The 19,426-nt window shown below is 46.0% G+C and overlaps 3 protein-coding genes across 4 annotated transcripts; 1 reads left to right on the top strand and 2 right to left on the bottom strand.

Moving 5' to 3' along the window:
• Nucleotides 1-3,170: 3,170 nt before the first annotated feature.
• On the bottom strand, nt 3,171-5,285 carry LOC139832701 (uncharacterized). The gene is made up of 6 exons (XM_071822520.1): nt 5,253-5,285; nt 4,563-5,074; nt 4,246-4,375; nt 3,956-4,162; nt 3,647-3,839; nt 3,171-3,388 (listed from the first exon to the last, which is right to left on the bottom strand). Exons 1-6 carry the CDS (start codon nt 5,283-5,285, stop codon nt 3,171-3,173), a joined length of 1,293 nt encoding a protein of 430 aa, XP_071678621.1.
• A 331-nt stretch (nt 5,286-5,616) lies between these two features.
• On the bottom strand, nt 5,617-10,544 carry LOC127305197 (uncharacterized). Of its 2 annotated transcripts, none has more exons than XM_051335590.2 (9): nt 10,155-10,544; nt 8,734-8,906; nt 8,462-8,643; nt 8,072-8,356; nt 7,917-7,975; nt 7,776-7,812; nt 7,605-7,676; nt 6,304-6,628; nt 5,617-6,199 (listed from the first exon to the last, which is right to left on the bottom strand). In XM_051335590.2, the coding sequence occupies exons 1-9, from the start codon at nt 10,264-10,266 to the stop codon at nt 5,828-5,830; spliced, it is 1,617 nt and encodes a 538-aa protein (XP_051191550.1). In that variant the 5' UTR covers nt 10,267-10,544; the 3' UTR covers nt 5,617-5,827. The 2 variants fall into 2 exon arrangements, with proteins under 2 accessions (XP_051191550.1, XP_051191548.1); XM_051335588.2 differs by having other exon boundaries at nt 10,149-10,542.
• Nucleotides 10,545-16,807: 6,263 nt separating this feature from the next.
• On the top strand, nt 16,808-17,395 carry LOC139832700 (uncharacterized). Its single transcript, XM_071822519.1, has 2 exons — nt 16,808-17,053; nt 17,144-17,395. The coding sequence occupies exons 1-2, from the start codon at nt 16,808-16,810 to the stop codon at nt 17,393-17,395; spliced, it is 498 nt and encodes a 165-aa protein (XP_071678620.1).
• Nucleotides 17,396-19,426: the final 2,031 nt, after the last annotated feature.

The following is a 19,426-nucleotide window of genomic DNA, read 5'->3' as shown; positions in this document are numbered from 1 at the left end:
AATGTATCATCCATCGGATCCCAACAAACACAACACCGATTACATCAGATGAATCTCAATCATGTAAGGCAGCTCATGAGACCATTGTATTGAAGTACATGGGGGAGAGTATACCGACATAGCTACTGCTAGAACCCGTATTCCATGGGGGAACTACTCACGGAGCATGATGGAGGCGGTGGCGTCGATGGAGATGGCTTCCGGGGGCACTTCCCCGTCCCGGCAGGGTGCCGGGACAGAGACTTCTGTCCCCCGAATTGGAGTTTCGCGACGGTGGCGGCGCCCCTGGAGTCTTTCTGGAGTTTCGTCAATTGGTACGGTGTTTTTAGGTCGAAAGGGATTTTATAGGCGAAGAGGCGGCGCAGGGGGGCACCTGGGGGCGCCTCACCCTAGGCCGGCGCGGCCAGGGTCTGGCTCGCGCCGCCTTGTGGTGTGGTGGCCCCCTGGCCCCTCTCCGACTCTTCTTCGGTGTTCTGGAGCCTTCCGGGAAAAATAGGAGGTTTGGCGTTGATTTTGTCCAATTCCGAGAATATTGCCCGAACAGCCTTTCTGGAACCAAAAACAGCAGAAAACAGGAATTGGCACTGTGGCATCTTGTTAATAGGTTAGTTCCGGAAAATGCATGAAATCATCATAAAGTGCAAGCAAAACATGTAAGTATTGTCATAAAACAAGCATGAAACGACAGAAATTATGGATACGTCGGGGACGTATCAGTCAGCTCCCTCTCCTATGCCCCTCATTATATAGGTGGAAGCCCCAAGTGTTGGACTACAAGTCTTCGAATAAGACCCGAACCAAAAACCTTCCATGTGTAGGGAAACCTACCCAAGGTGGGAATCCCACTTGGGGTGGGATTCCCCCCTTCCATGAGGGGATTTGGCCGGCCACCCTTGGGGAGTCCACCTTGGACTCCTCCCCTTTAGGGTTGGCTGGCCATGCAAGGTGGAGTCCCTCCGGGACTCTACTTTCCATGGTGATTTCTTCCGGACTTTTCTAGAACCTTCTAGAACCTGCCATAAGTGCACCAGATCATTTCCAAACTTGGAATATGACTTCCTATATATGAATCTTATTCTCCGGACCATTCCGGAACTCCTCGTGATGTCCGGGATCTCATCCGGGACTCCGAACAAATATTCGAACTCCATTCCATATTCAAGTTCTAACATTTCAACATCAAACCTTAAGTGTGTCACCCTACGGTTCGCGAACTATGCGGACATGGTTGAGTACTCACTCCGACCAATAACCAATAGCGGGATCTGGAGATCCATAATGGCTCCCACATATTCAACGATGACTTCAGTGATCGAATGAACCATTCACATACGATACCAATTCCCTTTGTCACGCGATATTTTACTTGTCCGAGGTTTGATCATCGGTATCACTCTATACCTTGTTCAACCTCGTCTCCTGACAAGTACTCTTTACTCGTACCATGGTATGTGGTCTCTTATGAACTTATTCATATGCTTGCAAGATATTAGACGACATTCCACCGAGAGGGCCCAGAGTATATCTATCCGTCATCGGGATGGACAAATCCCACTGTTGATCCATATGCCTCAACTCATACTTTCCGGATACTTAATCCCACCTTTATAACTACCCATTTACGCAGTGGCATTTGGTGTAATCAAAGTACCTTTCCGGCATAAGTGATTTACATGATCTCATGGTCATAAGGACTAGGTAACTATGTATCGAAAGCTTATAGCAAATAACTTAATGACGTGATCTTATGCTACGCTTAATTGGGTGTGTCCATTACATCATTCATACAATGACATAACCTTGTTATTAATAACATCCAATGTTCATGATTATGAAACTAATCATCCATTAATCAACAAGCTAGTTAAGAGGCATACTAGGGACTCTTTGTTGTCTACATATCACACATGTACTAATGTTTCGGTGAATACAATTATAGCATGGTATGTAAACATTATCATAAACACAAAGATATATTATAATAACCATTTTATTATTGCCTCTTGGGCATATCTCCAACAGAATCTGGATGCAAAGCTTTGGGCCGACATGAGAAAAATGAAGCAGAAGTAATTATTTTCATTCATTTGAGCTCTATATCGATCGGCCTATTTCGTTCATTTCCTAATATCAAGTAACTAATAACTCTCTTGTTCATTTAATTTTCTTTGCCTCGTAGGGTTTGGAGACGGTTCGTAGATACAAAGGTCGGTGAATTCCAAAAAGAGCTACAATTTAAAAGGTCAATCCATGGGAATGGGGATATTCAGCCAAAGGGGACCAATCATGTGGATACTATGTTTGTGAGATGATCCGGAGATACACCTCTGAGCGGGTTCCGTGTGATAACAATGTCAAGAGGAATAACCTCCGGAAGATGCTTAGTCCAGAAGCTCGCTTCCGACCACTTCAAGAGGAACTAGCTGGATGGTTCGTGAGGCAAGTCATCGATCCTAAAGGAGAACACTATGTAGAGGACGTAGAACTTCATATGCACTAAATTATGTATGGAAACTTGTTCAAAATTGTATATGGTCATCCGATATTGAATATATATATATATATTGTATATTCCTCTTGAATTCTTTTTGGTTCTAATTTCAAATTTGTTTGAAGTTGTACATTCATATGTATGTATGTAGTACCGTAGAATATGTGAAACTCCTTCAGAATTAAAATAAAACACAAAAGAAATAAAACAATACAAATTAAAAAGAAACCAGGTTTGGGGGGGGGGGGGGGGCAAACCCTAAACCTGCGAGGGCCTTTAGTCGCGGTTGGAGGTCCTCCGCCCCGACCGTCGCCTGGCGCCCACGTGGATGGACCTTTAGTCGCGGTTCGTAAGCAACCGCGACTAAAGGGGGGGCTTTAGTCGCGCTTAATTGGTCGCGGTTGCGCAACCGCGACTAATGGCAGTTGCGCACCACGACTAATGGCCATTTTTCTACCAGTGATAGAGGTACAAGGAGAGGGGATAGACTTGTAGTGCAAGATGATGACTTCCAATCTTACGTATACACCCCTACATATTATAATTCTAACATCCCCCTCAGTCGTAGCGGGTGTGAAGTGGACACTTGCGACTGGATTTGAAGTCTTGCGCTTCCGCCCTCTTCTCCTCCTTGTCTTCATCGGCGTCCCCTTCTGGTTCCTTCTCTTCCCTCCCGCAGTCACAGCGGGAGTGTCGTGGGCGCAAGTGACGACGCGAACGCTGTTGACTGGAGTTCTTGAGTTGTCGTAGACGTTTTCTTGATGCTGATGTCGAGGTAGCCGATCTTGATGTAGCCGTGGTCGATGTCGTAGTCGTCGTATATGGTGTAGCCGTATTCGCCAAAGGCGCAAAAAATTAATATATGAGGAAATTTTAAAAAGTTGAGCATAATATTGCCTAAAAAACAATACAACATGTTCAGGTAATAATTGAAACATGGGCACAACGCACAAGCAAACATTATAATTGGCATATTAACCAAACATTTCAACCACCCTACAAATTTGCCGAGGGTAAGTTTATGTTTCTATAAACTTACAATGATTAGCCTTTGTTGCGTCTAAGAGCACCAAATGTAGGATGATTTCACATATGGATGTGCCTTAAAGATATCACGCACTTGTGTGCATACATGGTTACTTGTTGTGTGCTCACGCCAAAGCTTTAGAGTCGTTCTTTTAAGCCCTGGAGCGCACATGAATATCAGCTTTAAGAGATCAAGCTCATGATCGTCTCCGTTGAGGCCATCGATTTCAACTTCTTGCAGATCAGTTAAGGAGAAGGTTTGTGTTTTCCAGCTCGTGGGCTCATCACAACAGCCATTCGCCGAGCATGCTTTTTCTCTCTCCTATAACGAAACACACAATAGAGACCTCGTGTCAAAACTTTACCTAGCAACCTCGATAAATTTTGTTAAACAAGTATAGAATGTGTGATGCACACACAAGCAGAGTGGAGAATTACCTTTGATCTTGGTAGGACGATCTTAAGCTTTTGTATAGCACAGCGGATCGGATTCATCCCAAGGAGATTCATAACAAATGCTCCGAAAACATGCCCCATTGTAGTGAGATGTAGCTCCAGAGCAGAGAAGTCGGCGAACAACAGTTTTTCCATCTCCTGAGAAAATACTCCCTCATAGCGCCCTTCATATGGAAGTTTATACAGGCCCTGCAAAGCATTATGGCAGGGCGTCATTCGATTTCTGATCAAAAGCTTACTTAGCGGGAGAAGAAGGACACGTTGACACGTACATAAGCGGCATCTATGTGCAGGTGGTAGCTCTCCCCAGGACGTAGGCTCAAGCGTTGTAACTGCAGGTGCCAATGTCCAAGACCAAGAGTGGGGCCGATGAACTTGCAGTCCCAGGAGACCCTCTCCAGCCTTGGTGCAGATACGGCCACGCTGAGCTCTGATATCCCTTGATGGTAGAAGCACAGGGCCAAGTTCTTGAGCTCGGGGGCCACATGTCGATTCGGCTGCTTGTTGTCTTGGCCTCGACGACAAGCTCCTCCAGCGTGGTCGAGTGGACCGTCATGTCGTAGTTGAGCCCATGCATAGGTAATTTAACCCTGAGCACTCGCACAACGTCTCGAGCGTCGGGAACTGTGTCTCGGCCGGCAGCTGGAGAAGCAGGTGCACCACGTCCAACTTGATGGAGGCGGCGCGGTGGAAGGACGGCAGGTCGACCTCCCAGTCATAGCCTGGTAAAAGCTTCGGGACGGTGAGGACGAACTCGTCCGGCGAGAGACGCGCGGCGGCGCGCAGCAACGAGGCGACGCTGGCGGCACCGGCGTGCTGCTGCTGCCTGGAGAGCCAGGTGAGGACGAGGTTGCCATGTCTGGGGACGCAGATGTCGAGGAGGGACACCGCGGGGTGGGAGACGCGGGCGAGCGCCGGCTCGAGCCGGCGTAACGCGACGCCGCGGAAGACTAGCCTGCGGAGGCGGGACCAGAGGCCGCGCCACCGGCGCGAGAGGAGGCTGGTGCGCGCCGCGGTGCGGACGCAGCCCAGGCGGCCCAGTACCAGATGGAGAAGATCGTCGGATCGAGAGGGCGCTGATGCGGTCCATCCCCGCTGGATCTAGCAGGCAACGGCAGCGCGATGTGCTAGGGATCATCCTAGACGACTCCCCGATCGGCAGAACTCCACCAAAGGAAAACCTAGAATCTCTCGTGCTTACTGTGTTCTTACTTTCCAAATCAAGGCAATCCTATCACCACGGTTTTGGAAGATGGAACGCAAAGCCCGAGCAGGAAACGCCCAAGTTTGCTGGCTGTTCGAGCCCGGCCATCTCCGGAATTCCGACGGCCGAGACCACGACCAAGAAATGAAAACGATGCCTCAAGAAAAAAACTAATTCACCATTTTAGACTTTCTACATCCCGCCGAAATTATATGTGTCCAGTCAGTTAGCAGCAAAGCTGACACCTCGGACCAACAGATCAGACCTCAGAGCACGAAGTATCGTAGTGACTTTGAGTCACTGACACTTAGTGCCCACAAATTGATATACCCCACTTATCATCAACTCAATGTCAACCTGTCGGACGTCACCATAGTGTCTGAAAAATTGACACAATGCCAGGATAAATATGAGATGAAATGAAAAGAGAAGCAAGGCAGAGTCAACAGGCAAATTCTTCCTTCTAAACCACAACTGTACATCAACGAGGCAGGAATACAAACAAATACTAGCACGCATCAGATTCACAAACCTGAAAAAGAATCAATCAACAGGCGACAGTAAAGTCCACGCACACCGTCCTAGCTACTCTCTACACTCATGACGTTGACCATGGTGAACCAACCAACCAACCAAACGGTCGTCGAGGATCAGGCGTTCCCGCCCATCGGGTCGTGCTTGTGCTGCTTGTTGTACACCCTGTGGCGCCGCTCTCTAGCGTAGATCACCCAGAATATCAGGGACAGCATCACCGCCGTGGAGACCAGCGCCAGCCCGATGTACACCCACTTGCTGTGCATCTCCAGCCCCGGGCAGTAGTTCTGGCTGATGTTGGTGAAGGTGTCGCGCACAAAGGTGCAGTCCTGCAGCTGGACCAGGAATGGGCCGTACTGGTACAGCCCCAGGCTCACGTTCACGCCCGCCGCCATCTGCCCGAAGATCCTTGGTGTGAGGCGCCCCACCGTGGTGCAGATCTCGGTTCCCGAGACGGTCCTGGTCTGGCATTCGAAGCTCCTGAAGACCTGCATTTGGTGCGGGCAGACGAACCAATATTTTTCAGAGTTCGCCAAAATGCCATGAAAACAAAATCGTAGCCAGCCAATGCAGCCGTGAACCGTAGATTTACCTGGGTTGCGTTGTCCAAGGTAACCTCTCCACGGGTGCAGGTGCGGTTGCTCAGATCAGCCATGAAGGGGTTGCAAAGTAGAGGAATCAGAGGCCCCGACTGGTTGTAGTAGAAAGGTGCTGCCGCCGCAGGGAAGTTTCTGTTTGACACGTTGGTGAGCACCTGGTTCACCAGATTCACTAGCTGGGATGTGACTTCCCTGGTTCTTGTCAGGGTCTCATTCGCGGTAGTCGGGTCGACACAGGGGATAATGTCATCCAGAGCTGTGTGTTCTGTTGGATGAGCAACCCACTCGTCCATGGAAACACAAGTGTCACCAACAACGCTGTTATGGCAAAAATGGATTATGAGATGTTGATATCATAAGTGAACTCATTCATCATCAGAGTTGCTGTTGGAAGATAGGGACTGGAGTACAAGTGACTGGATCAAGACATACATTCCATGCAGTAGTAACTAGCAAACAGTAAAGAGAACACACAAAAATTGTACCAAACATATGGATATATTCCAAAATCCCCCTTCGTTCCCAGCTTTTACCACACGTTAATATGCAATTTGGGACAAGTTTTGCAACAGAGAGGAAAAGTATGTTTCCATGCCAGAGATGTCACTAAAGGCAATATTTTGCACTCTAAAAATGTCGAAGATAAGGCACAGCGTATAACATAGTAAAACAACCAACAGGGTCTGACATAGTAAAGTAACCAAAAGTCACTATTACTACTATCACGTAATGGCTGCAAATTTGTATTCGAACTAACCCCCACATTAAATTTTTCAGCAATCCTAAAACACTGAAATAATGACAACAGACGAGAGGTAATAACGATCTGTACTTAGCAATGGTGATAACTGAAAGCATGGATAACAGAGGAATAAGATACAACAATAAAAAGATAGATAGAGTACAACAATGGAAGTTTTTTGGGGTTTCAGAGTCAAATTAACCAAAAATATCAAGGAAAATTCCTAGAGCACAGCGAGGATGTAACCATGACAATCCAGGATGCCAATGGATATACATTTGCAATGCAGAAAGACTAAAAGGCGTGAATGTGGTTTATTTTGATGACTCGATGCAGGCACTACATCATGTGCACTTAACTTTGAGAGCCACTCAACTTCACAATATAGCTATATAAGCTGGTCATCTAGAATTCGATTAAGAATATTAGTTGGACATGGATTCAGCTCACAGATGCATTTAAAGAACCACCTCAAAAAAACCGCTATGTGTACGTATTGACAGTAGAGAACTTATGATGAGTGGTATGATTGCAGAAAGGTGGAATACATACTTATGGAGAAGAAGGAATACACCACACAGGATAAATGTCCCAGTTACCAGTATCCATCCAAAAACCACCAAACTGCATAAAATTTGGGGAAATGAGCAATACCCTCAGTTTGTTAAATTATCATAGAAAAGGTTTAGTCAAGCATGATAGCATAAAAAGGCATAAACTTACATGTTTACAAGAAATTTCAGGCCAAAGATGGATGCCACTGTAAAATCAAACAATCACCATGTTAGAATTAACTTGGTTTTGCCCACAAATACATACTGTTACATTCATTTTAAACCAATGTAAAAAAAGATAAGCACTTACAGAAGCCAACAAATGCCAGAAAAAGCATTACTGCTGCAATGACAATCAAAGCTATCCGCCTGTAATAAAGTTTGTCAAACGTATGCATAAGAACCATTCCCTGTCAAAATACATCATTCGTAGGAAATTGTGATGGTAAGGAAAATGATACTTACACGCGATTTAGCAATTTTCGGATCTTCTCAGAATTATCAGATGTTCTAGTAGCAAGATCAGTAGCTGACGAGTTCAATTTTCCTTGAATTTCATTGATCTGACCCAGCGTATTCGGAGGAAGTAGGAACTGTCCTATGTCAACTTTTTTTGCAGCAGATAGACTATCCGAGAGGTTATTAAGGTTCTCGACAGTAAAATTAGCCTGGCTGACGACAAAATCCAAGGTGGTCGTCGTGCTAGAATTGAATTTGCCCTGGCCATCATACAGCACGACACTTCCAGCACTGGCAGCATTGATGGAACTAGTTTAGCAAGCGCAACTCAAAATATTCCAACGCAAAGAACTAACAAATAAGGAACGACCAAGCTTTACAAATGTGAGTACTTACATTGCAGCACAGGTGAATAATATCAGGAGTATCAGTGAAAGGGCATATGCTACTTTCGAGTAGCTGTAACTGTGGTGTGGACAGCAGCAATGATGGCAGGTAATCCCGATCATAAGAAGAAAGAATAGCACAAACCACAGCAAGGCAACGACGAACAATGGGTACGCCGTGTATCCGACTGACTGAAACAAAAGAACAATAACATGTTACCATCCAAGTAACTGACATAATCAGACAGCAGAGATGCAAGATAAGTTTTCAAACAGTCTTACAGCCCAATAGTGCACTTCACTGATATTCCAACCGCCTGTATATCTATCAAAGGAATTCAAGGGGTCCTTCCGAAATGTTCGATGTTCCGCCAGGATGAAGGAGCTATTGGTGGTGACATTTATGTCAGCAGGAGCTTCAGCAATTGATCTTCTCACCACCAAGCCAAACTTATCTGCATTTTTTCAATTAGAACTTCTTGTCACGACCAGGAAAGTAATAAGTAACCCATATACAATCAATATAAAGACACAGATACTATCCACCTTGTTGACATGCAAGTGCTAATTTATAACTTCAACAAGAAAAAATGTGGTAGTTTTCAAAATTACCAAACAAACTTGATACTCATAAATCAAAGCTGTAAATAAATTTTCAGACACATAGGCATGCAGATATGATAATGTAAACCTTTTTTACACGCACATGTTAATTTATAACCTGAACCAAAATTTGTGTTGCTGCAAATCTTCAAAATTACCAAACAAACTTGACACTGATAAGTGGTAACTCAGAGCTGTAAAATTATGGTGAACTAAGCCCCATAACACGAAATGGAGAATATAACAGGAAAACGTGGAAGTAACTCCATGAAAATACAGGGCCTAATGGAGCAAAAAGGAAACCTACTGAAAACCACTTGAGGATAAAGCAAGAGAGGGGGAAATCCCACATCGAAAGGGACCGAAGACTGGACCAGAAATGAGAAATCCATTCAGGGGTACAGAAAGAGTTTGAGAAGGCATTGTTGAGAGCTACCTACAGAAACCTGGAAAAAGTGTATCGCTAAAAGGAGGGGTGAAATAATTGGTGTGCTGTCATAAGAACCGAAATTCGTGAGGCAGCCAAGATGCCAATATCATCTTGAAAAAATTCATACTGCAAATAGGCAAAGGGCATGACATCATAATAGCGAGTGTTTTTTCCCTGTTCTATAGAAAGAGACACAGATTCGTCGAGAACAACACTCTAAATCCAGAAAAAAAAATCTAAACGGAACGGTAGTACTCTTCGTTTTCACTGTTATCACAAAGGGATACAGATTCGTCGAGAACATCACTCTAAATCCAGAAGAAAAAAACTGAACGGTTGTACTCTTGGTTTTCAGATAAAACTGCAGAAAATAAAAGAGGAGGGCAAGAAACAGATTCTCAATAACCTGAGGACCAAGGTTCTCGGAAAATAACCTGAGGACCACAGAACACCAGAAAAATTGGGGGAGTATTTCCACATCGACGGTCCGAATTCTTTGGAAAAAAAAGTTCAGATATTTACGAACCATGAATGTTCAGATATTTTACAGAACTGGCGTAAGCGACACACAGAACCACCATTAATCCAACATAAATCAAGACAACCAGTCATTTCTTCATCAAATCAGGCAACAGAAAAAAGTAACAGAGAGATGTGCAAGAACCTGAACCCGAGCCGACCGCCTTGTGGAACTCGCGAGGAGCGTGATGCGTCCCGGCGCAGAACGAGAGCGCCACGAGCAGCAGCAGCGCGACGCGGACGAGGCGGGCGGGCAATGCCATGGCCGAGCAGCTCTCCCTCCGCCGCGTTTCGTCCCCCCCAAAGACGAAGATAAGAACAAGAAAAGCTTCAGGTGGAAGAGGATGCCGGGGAGGGAACTGGAGAGGGACGAGGGATGCAAAGCAAAGCAGGGAGAAACGGGATTCTTCGCTCGGGATTTCGATTTCCTCCGGCGAGATGGATGGAAGAAAAGATGGAGATTTGGGTTGGCTTTTGCGAAAGAGACCTATGGCCGTGCGTATGTTGGGGGCTCGGTGTCTGTCACTCGTGTCTGTGTGTTTTTGTTCTTTCCCAAACTGCCCAGCAGGAACTGATTACAGTTGTTGGGAAGTTACCATATTACCCATTGGCTAACATTGTCCCTTCATTTTCGGTTGCAGTACTCGTCATTGACAGCCACACCTTTTTTTTTACTGTTAAATAATTTTGTATGTAAAAAAAAGTTACTCCCTAGTACCGGTTTATAGGGCAGTTACCTATTTCGAGAAAAAACATTAACTACTAATTAGATCAATAAAATATAAGATATATGTCACAAAAATTATACCGTTGGAAATCAAATTTGTAGTCAATTTTTTTCTCAAAATACGTAATTACCTGTAAACCAGTATGAACAGAGTATATTTAATTTTGTTATAAACACAGTACTCCTTTAGTTCCAAGTACCAAGAGAAAAGAAAAACAATGCAAACGTAGCAACGTGGCCCACAATGAAGACTTGAGTTGTAGAGTTCCTAATTAAAAAAAAACTATTGAAAAATGTTGTCTTTCATACGAAACCCTTAAACTACACGAGAAATTTCCTGCGATAAGTGGTTATCAAGATAAATGAGCGGTTTGAAAACTAAGCATATCATTTGACATGACAACTTAAGCGTACAATCTCCACCTCAAGGATGAATTTGTTCAATAATCTATATTAACCTTGAAATTTACTAAAGATGATTACTATCAACATTTTCCTGGGAAAGGAAAATCTTCCTAGGAGAGAATTTTCATAACCTCGAAACTCCTAAACCCGCAGTCAATACTAAAATAAGAAGTTTACTAAATGAAGTCAAAAATATACCAAATTTGAATTTGCATGTAGAGGATGCATGTAAGTATGTGTGTGCCAATCGTGAAAATTAAGTATGAAATTATTTAACTTGCGCAAAAATGTGAAAATGACCATGGTACGATGTAAGTATTGTGCAAGATTTATATTCGAGTTCCATTATCTCTCTTTATTTGTAGGCCAAATAAAGTCATACTTTTCCTTTAAAAGGTATACGAGTAAGTATCAATGTGGTATATAGTTGCATGATTACTCTCATAATTTTTTGAAACTTATAAATACGATTTTTGGGGTTGATTCTCGCGTCGGTTTCATTAGTCTCCAAGTTCAGATAACGATATTCACAACCATCCTGGATTCCAAAGTTACCTAAGGAAATATGTGAAAATATAACCCACAAAAAAGGTAGAAATCTACAAGGTTTATAGAAATATATCCAATTGTAGCTTATCCCAAATCCTCGACGTTGTGTTAGCATGTCATGTGCATTATTGGAAGGGCGGGTTGTAAATTTTATTCTTGTAGCGATTGCTTTGGCAAAAAGTTATTATCCTGAATCATAAGTGGCACACATATGACATCGAAACTATGATTATGATGCCTAGCGTACTCGTTGTTGAGAGGACATCAATCGATGTTATAGCTTATGTGTGTGATTTATTTCCCTTCGGCACTAACTTGTCTAGGGTTCAATACAAATTGCAGTGATTTTTTTAAAATAATAGGTAACCTCCTAATTTTCAATATTTTAATTTGATGGTTTTCGAAGGTGGCTTTCAATACCCCGATCCAAATTAATTGACTCCATTTTTTCTAGATACGGATGGACCTAGTTTAGTTTGTTGACTAAATACATCTATATATATAGACAATGTGAAGTCAATTAGTTTGTTTCGGATGGAATATTTTTTCTATAAGAAAGATAAAACTTAAACAATGTACTCTTTTGAGAGAAAAAAACATAAACAATGCTAAGCTCTACGTATAGAAATTCCGGAAATATGAATTTGTTGGTTTAATAGCCCACTACCGTGACACTTCGTTAGGGCATCTCCAACACAACTAGCCCGTTTTGAACCCTAAAAAATGCCCATTTCTCTTGGCGTTGGAGTTGCGCGTAGGCGGCCGAAGGGCAATCTAGGAAACAAGAGCATCAAATGATTTGTTCTCTCCGCGTGATTACTTAGCAGAAGCTAATCAAACTCCGGGCAAATCCTGATTGCCCTACCATTGTATAACTGAGACGAATTTGAATGGTCTATAATAATCAGGCCGCCCGAATCAAAGTTTCTTTCTCTTGTATGTCTCGTCGGGTACTAGTACGGAGTAGTTTTTTACTTGGAACGCGTCGCAGGACCAGAAGTCCAGAAGTGTGAGGACGATGCTGTGGCGCGGCGCCAGCGGGCCGCGTCTCTCCCTGTCCGTCTCGATCCCACCGCCCAACGGGCGACGGCGACCAGCCACCATGCATAATTAGCGATAAGAAGAGCCTGCTGATGCCACGCGCGCGGTTTAAGCGATTATTATCGTTAGCACAAAATAAGAAACCTTTGAGACTGTCTTTGCACTAATGCATGCATCGCTGTCACGTATCAAACGGAATGATATGGCTTTAGAGCCCGAATTTCCTTCGAACGTAAGCAAAGGATGTATACGGGCATTTCAGTTGTTTAATCGCTTGCTTTTTGAACTGGGTATGGGCGAAATGAGAGCAGCCGGTGCTTAATCAAAGAAATTGGATTGATTGATTAGTGCTCCGGTGATGGGTAAAGGAAGAAAAAAAAAAGGAAACGTGACGTTCGACAAGATGCACCACGAAATGGGCTCCATACGCACCGTAGGTTAATTGTCGTGCTGATCGACACGAGTATTTTGCTCCAATGTCTGACGCGAAAACAAACGTAATTCTACACAGCAGCACATGAGTTGCGGTAAGTAGCTAGATTGGACGGGACGCTCTCCACGTGGGGCCGTGCCGTGCCGCGCCGACGTGGCGCCGGAGCTTTTCGTTATGGCCCAGGTCGTTTTCTGTCTGTCTGCATCCCAACTGCCGTATAAACAAATCGTCGCATAGCTTACGTGCTGTTGTATGTATGTACGTATACAGCAAGCGTACTTGAAATTGGAGAGCGACGGCGGCTGGAAAGACGCCCACATGTGCCCGCTGCTGGGCGGCCAGCCAGCCAGCGCAATGCATGTTTGTTGTGCTTTCTTTTTCGTTCTTCCCTTTTTATTTTGCTCGGTCAAACTCGAACCGGCCCGTCTGTCTGACGACTGTCAGCTCGTACCACAGTACTCCCAGTAGTGGATTCAGTACAGTCGCGCGCGTGTTTGGTAGATTGCCAGGTCTAGTAGCTGCTAGTGTCAGTGTGTGTGGTAATTGTTGTCACGTGGATACTCACTTTACCCCCCATTCGCGCGTAGTACGTGCAGCCGTGCCCAGCCACACCCTATGGTTTCGTCATGTAGGTTTCGCCGTTACTATGACTGCGTGCGGGCCAGGAGAGCAACACGTACGTACGTAGCTCGAGGGACTATCATTATCTAAACAAATCCTTGAAATCGTCTTTGCAGCCAGGGAATGCACCACGCTCTCACGTACAGCAAAGCAAATAGGCTCGGCTTTGGAATTTGCCTCCCAGGTAAGGAAAGCATGGCATTCTCGATCGATCCCTCCACTCATGTCTAGTCACTTGTTGCTTCTTTCTAACAGCATGGCGCTTTCACTATTCACAAAATATATCGCAGATTGGCCGCGTGGATGATACTACTCCCTCAGTTCCATGAAATTTATCAAAGGTTTATCAAAATTCAGATGTGTCTAAACATTATTTGGTGTTCAGATAAATCTAAATCTAGACAAATCTTGAACATATATATTTTGTTGAACGGAGGAAGTACACAGATTTGGGGAAAGAGGTTTACTCAGATAGATTAATTACTCCGAGGATGGGCAAACAGAAATGCTATCTACACGAGCGGCAAACTCGATCACCTAGCAAAGCATGCATGATCTGGCAGCCGGCGGCCGCCGGACACCGAGAACTTTGCCAGCTCGTATCGTGCGTGTTGGAGCCAGGCCGTGCCTGGATCTGCTCCGGAAACATCGCCGGTGGTTACGTACGTAGGCCGTCGCCTCAATCTCATGCATGCGCGTGGAATAATTTGACAGGTTTACCTACGCTTGCAGTTCGTTCCAAATCATCAAAGTCTGGCGAGAAAACAAAGATGATTCAGTACAGCCGGTAGATTACAGCATTCCCTCTGCCCACTGCTGTATCCTGCTCCTACTACGTCGAAAAGAAAAATCAAGTGTATCCACCTAGTATTGCGGACCACGTGCTGTGGTCTCTGGAGGTTTTCGTTGCGGCCGCGAGCTAGAGCTAGCCCGTCAGACTGCTGATAGTAGGAGTAACTTGGGTAGTAACATCACACATTTCAAGCTATTTTGGTGACATGGCATAGCAATAAATGAAGAAAGAAAGGGGGTGGTAACTAGCTATGTTATCATAACATTACACACCCCAAGATAAAATGAGACTTTGCATGATACCATCTCTAAGTTACTTTCCACTATGAAGGTAGTAACATAGACTAGTAACTTATGCATGACACCACCTTATGTTACTCCCCACTATGAGCAACCTCACTGTACGTATCTGCTGTAACCCAGCCACCGTATTCATTGGAGTATTTGTGGGCTGCCTGGTGTATTTGAAATCTGAAAGTGACGGAGTGGCGCGGCAGGTAGAAAGCGGGCCATGTGGCGCCAGGACATGCATGTGTAACGCTTTTTTTTTCCTTTCATCCTTTGATTGCTTTTCTGCTCGGTCAAAGTTGGAACCGGCCCCTTTGTCTGACACATGTCCGTATATTGAGTAGCAGCTGGACTCTGTAGAGTCGCGTGCTTTACTTTATTACCATGTGCTATGTAGGAGTAGGGAGTAACATAGAGTTGTAACACTAGTCACAGTGCATAGTATCATATAGAAGTATCATGCGTATGATACTACTACATGTTACTATCTCCACAATGCATGGCATCATATACTAGTATCATAGTCTTCATATATTAATTGTTTTGTAGAATCTCAATGTAAATATATGTACAAGATTTTGGGGTGTGTGATGTTACTACGTTGGAAGCAATCTTACTATTCCCTCCCTCTAGGATTAACAGATACACGTAGTTTAAGGCAAAGTTTAACTATTAATACAACAAAATATAAATAATATGTATGTAAAATTTGTACCATTAGTTCATATTCAAAAAAGATTTCAAATGATATAATTTTTTAACATATATTTTATATTTTATTAATTAAAATAATAATTAAAGTAATTTTTTAGACTACGTACGTGCCTATTAAATCGAGACAGAGATAAGTGCTGTCACGTGGATGTGGATGCTCAGAGCTTCCCCGATTGGTGTGGCTACGAACAAATTCGTTAACCTGCCGAGAGTTTTGCGCAATTCGTTTCGCGCGGGCTGCACACGGGCCTCCGGTCACCGGCAGAAGCGACGATCAGCACCAATACACGAGGACGCAGGCCGTGCTGGGCAGCAGCGCGAGGGGTCCTCTTCGCCCATGCGCACACCACACACGCCATGGCCTGCTGCACTATTCTCTGGCCAGCTGAAAAGAGACGAAACCATGCAGCTTCCACCCAAGCAAAAAAAAAAAAAAAAAAACCGAAGGAAAATCAAATATGCATCAAATTCACACGAAAACCTTACAAGTGTATCTGAGATTGCTGGTTCAAATATTGGTGACATTCTCAAGCATTGATGCTTGGTTAAAAAGGAAAAAAAAAGGCATAGACCAAGGTGTAATTTCTTTTAGCAAAGGTTAGGCCTCCCCCTTTACAATATTTCTACCCATGCCGATGCCCTTTTAGGGGGGAAATATTCTCCTACAGAAAACCCTTGGCCATCACTCGTTGTTCCCCGTTTCCTTAATTTCCTGTCCCCGTTTCCACACGTTGACACGAACATCATAACCGTGTTCCTTGAACTAGAAGATAGCCATATGTGTTATAGGAGCTGCGTGTCCATGATAACATTTGCCCATTTTGTAGCAATTGCCGCACGTCCATCATGATTTCTTATCGCAATCTTGACTTGATGTGAACCTCGGCAAATTTCGTTGGTAACACGTAGAAGTCTTTCTTTACCCAGATGATTCTTCAAGATATACTGAGTGTAATCCAGCGAGAAGCAGTGAAAGCAGACGAAATTAATGAACAGGAGTATGGTTTGTTGATTGATGAAATGAGATATGAAAAGAAGTAAAAGTTCTTACCATCCCACCCTTCCTCTGGTCCTCTCCAACACCACAACGGCTGCCCTTCCTCCCTCCATGGCGCCGGCCGTCTTCTCCAACACTCCGCCCACCGTTTCGGGTCCGACCCTCATCAACTGACCGATCACCCAGGTTCCCCAGTACTCTCCCTTTGATGTTCCTCCTCTCACTGCCTCGTCTACAATGCGTGCCGTCCAGATCACCAACATCATCCATCGCCCCCTCGAGCTCTCTACCGGCTCGTACTCTCAGTGGCGCAATCGGATGGAGCTCACCGTCGAGGAGCATGGAGTGCTTCATCACCTGACGGACGATCCACCGCTCGTCCCCGACCAGGAGTGGCGCACCGTCGACCTCATCCTGAAGAGGTGGATCTACGCCTCCGTCTCACCGGAGCTCACCAACATGATCATGGATCCGTCGTGCACGGCACGGTAGCTCTACTTCAACCTGGCTGCCGTCTTCCTCAACAACAAGCGCACACGCGTTGTCCATCGCACGGGCGACCTCCACGATCAGCGTCAGGGCAACCTCAGCATCGCGCAGTTCCGCGCACGCATCAAGACCGTCGCCGACGCCCTCCGCGACGCCGATCAGCCGCCGACTGACGACACCCTCGTCACCATCCTCACGCGCGGTCTCAACGATCGCAACCACGTCACGGCCAAGATTCTCAACTCCAGCATCGGCAAGATCACCTTCGATGAGGCCCGCAATATGCTGCTTCTCGATGAGATACAGGCCCGCGGCTCCGAGCGCATCGCCTCCTAGTCCGCCCTCATCGGTCTTGGGCGCGGCGGCGGCCCTGCTCCTGGCCCTGGCGGCCCTGGCGGCGCTCCACCGCCACCTGGCTTCCCGCGTCCTCCTCCACCCGGCTATGGCATCGGCATGTACGGTGCCAACTACGACGCCCCTTCTCCATCGCCCAATCAAGGCAAGACCAAACGCAAGCGCGTGACGAACCACGGCGGCTACACCACCAATGGCGCCGCTTCACCGCAGGCGCCCGAGCAGCGTCCCTGGTCCGGCTACGTCCACGCCTGGCCCGCGCAGCACCATGCGCCACGGCTCCCAGGCATCCTCGGGCCGCGTCCTCAACAGGCCTACACCGCCATGGCCCCGGCCCAGCACGACGTCCACAACTTCGGCTTCCACCCGTACGCTGCACTGCCATCCGTTCTGTAGTCGCCCTTCTACGGCCAGCCTCCGCTGATGCCACCGCAGCAACTCATCATCCCTGGCCCTGGCTAGGCGTTCGGCCAGACACCACCGCCGTCCTACTACGGCCCTCCTTCGCAGCAGGCCGGCCCAAGCACCAGCAACAACACGTCCGAGCAGTCCGCGCTGATCGGCGCCCTCAATGACCTCTCGATGCAAGGTGGTCACACCGGGCCATGGATCGCGTACTCGGGCGCCTCCAGGCACCTCTCAACGCACCAAGGTATCCTCGCTCATACTCGACCCATTTTTTATCATGCACAGGTTATTGTTGGCAATGGATCACATCTCCCTGTATCTCACATTGGACATGCCTCTATTCCCTCTTCCTCCCGCCCCTTGCATCTCCAAAACGTTCTAGTTGCTCCACAAATTGTTCAGAACCTCCTCTCTGTTAGGCGATTCACAACTGATAATTCTTTAATTATGGCTTTTGATCCTTTTGGTGTATCTGTGAAGGATCTGCACACGGGGGCCCTTCTTCTTCGATGCAACAGTGACGGCGATCTGTATCCGCTCTTCTTCCCCGCAACCACCACCGTGTCATGTTCAGCTCAGGCCCTCATCGCTTCATCTACAGCTCTGTGGCACCGCCAGCTTGGTCACCCTGGCGCTGCTACACCATTTAGTTCTTTGCCTTGTAATAAACAGCCAGGATTCTGCGATGCTTGTCAGTTAGGAAAGCATACCCGGCTGCCTTTTTCCTTTTCAACTAGTTTCACTTCCGCTACGTTCCAAATAATTCACTGTGATTTGTGGACTGCTCCCATGCCTAGTGTATTCGGATGCAAGTATTATTTGATTGTTGTCGATGATTTTTCTCACTATATGTGGTCCTTTCCCCTACGTTTGAAATCTGATGTGCACTCCACTCTCTCTAATTTTCATGCTTATGTCCGACTCATTTTCATACTACTGTCGGCACTATTCAGTGTGACAATGGGAAAGAATTCGACAACACCGCAAATCGCCTTCTCTTTGCCCCCCTACGGCACCATCTTCCGCTTCTCCTGTCCCTATACCTCTACCCAAAATGGTAAGGCTGGGCGCGCCATTAGAACTACTAACGATATCATCCGCACCTTACTCATCCAGGCATCCATTCCTTATGAATATTGGGCCGAAGCTTTGCACACAGTCACTCTTCTCTTAAACCTCCGCCCAACCAAACCCCTCCATCTCAAAACCCCACATGAAGCTCTTTTCTCCCGACCTCCTACCTACGACCATCTCCACGTCTACGGCTGCCTCTGCTACCCAAACACTAGCGCCACCACTCCCCACAAGTTAGCTCCCCGCTCAATCCCTTGCGTGTTCATTGGCTACGCTACTGAGCATAAAGGTTACAGATGTTTGGATCGTACAACCGGTCGCGTATATACGTCTCGTCATGTAACCTTCGACGAAAACTGTAGGGATTCGTTGCATAGAAAACAAAAAATTTCCTACCGCGAGAACGCAATCCAAGCCAAGATGCAATCTAGAAGACGGTAGCAACTAGGAGATCATCGAGACTAACCCTTGAAGATTTCCAAAGCCTATAAGAGTAGGCTCTTATTGCTGCGGTAGACGATCACTTGCCGC

This window comes from Lolium perenne, chromosome 6 (genome assembly GCF_019359855.2).
Source record: "Lolium perenne isolate Kyuss_39 chromosome 6, Kyuss_2.0, whole genome shotgun sequence".
NCBI lineage: Eukaryota > Viridiplantae > Streptophyta > Magnoliopsida > Poales > Poaceae > Lolium > Lolium perenne.
Note: the sequence above shows the minus strand (reverse complement) of the source record. Positions and strands in the feature narration are given on the sequence as shown.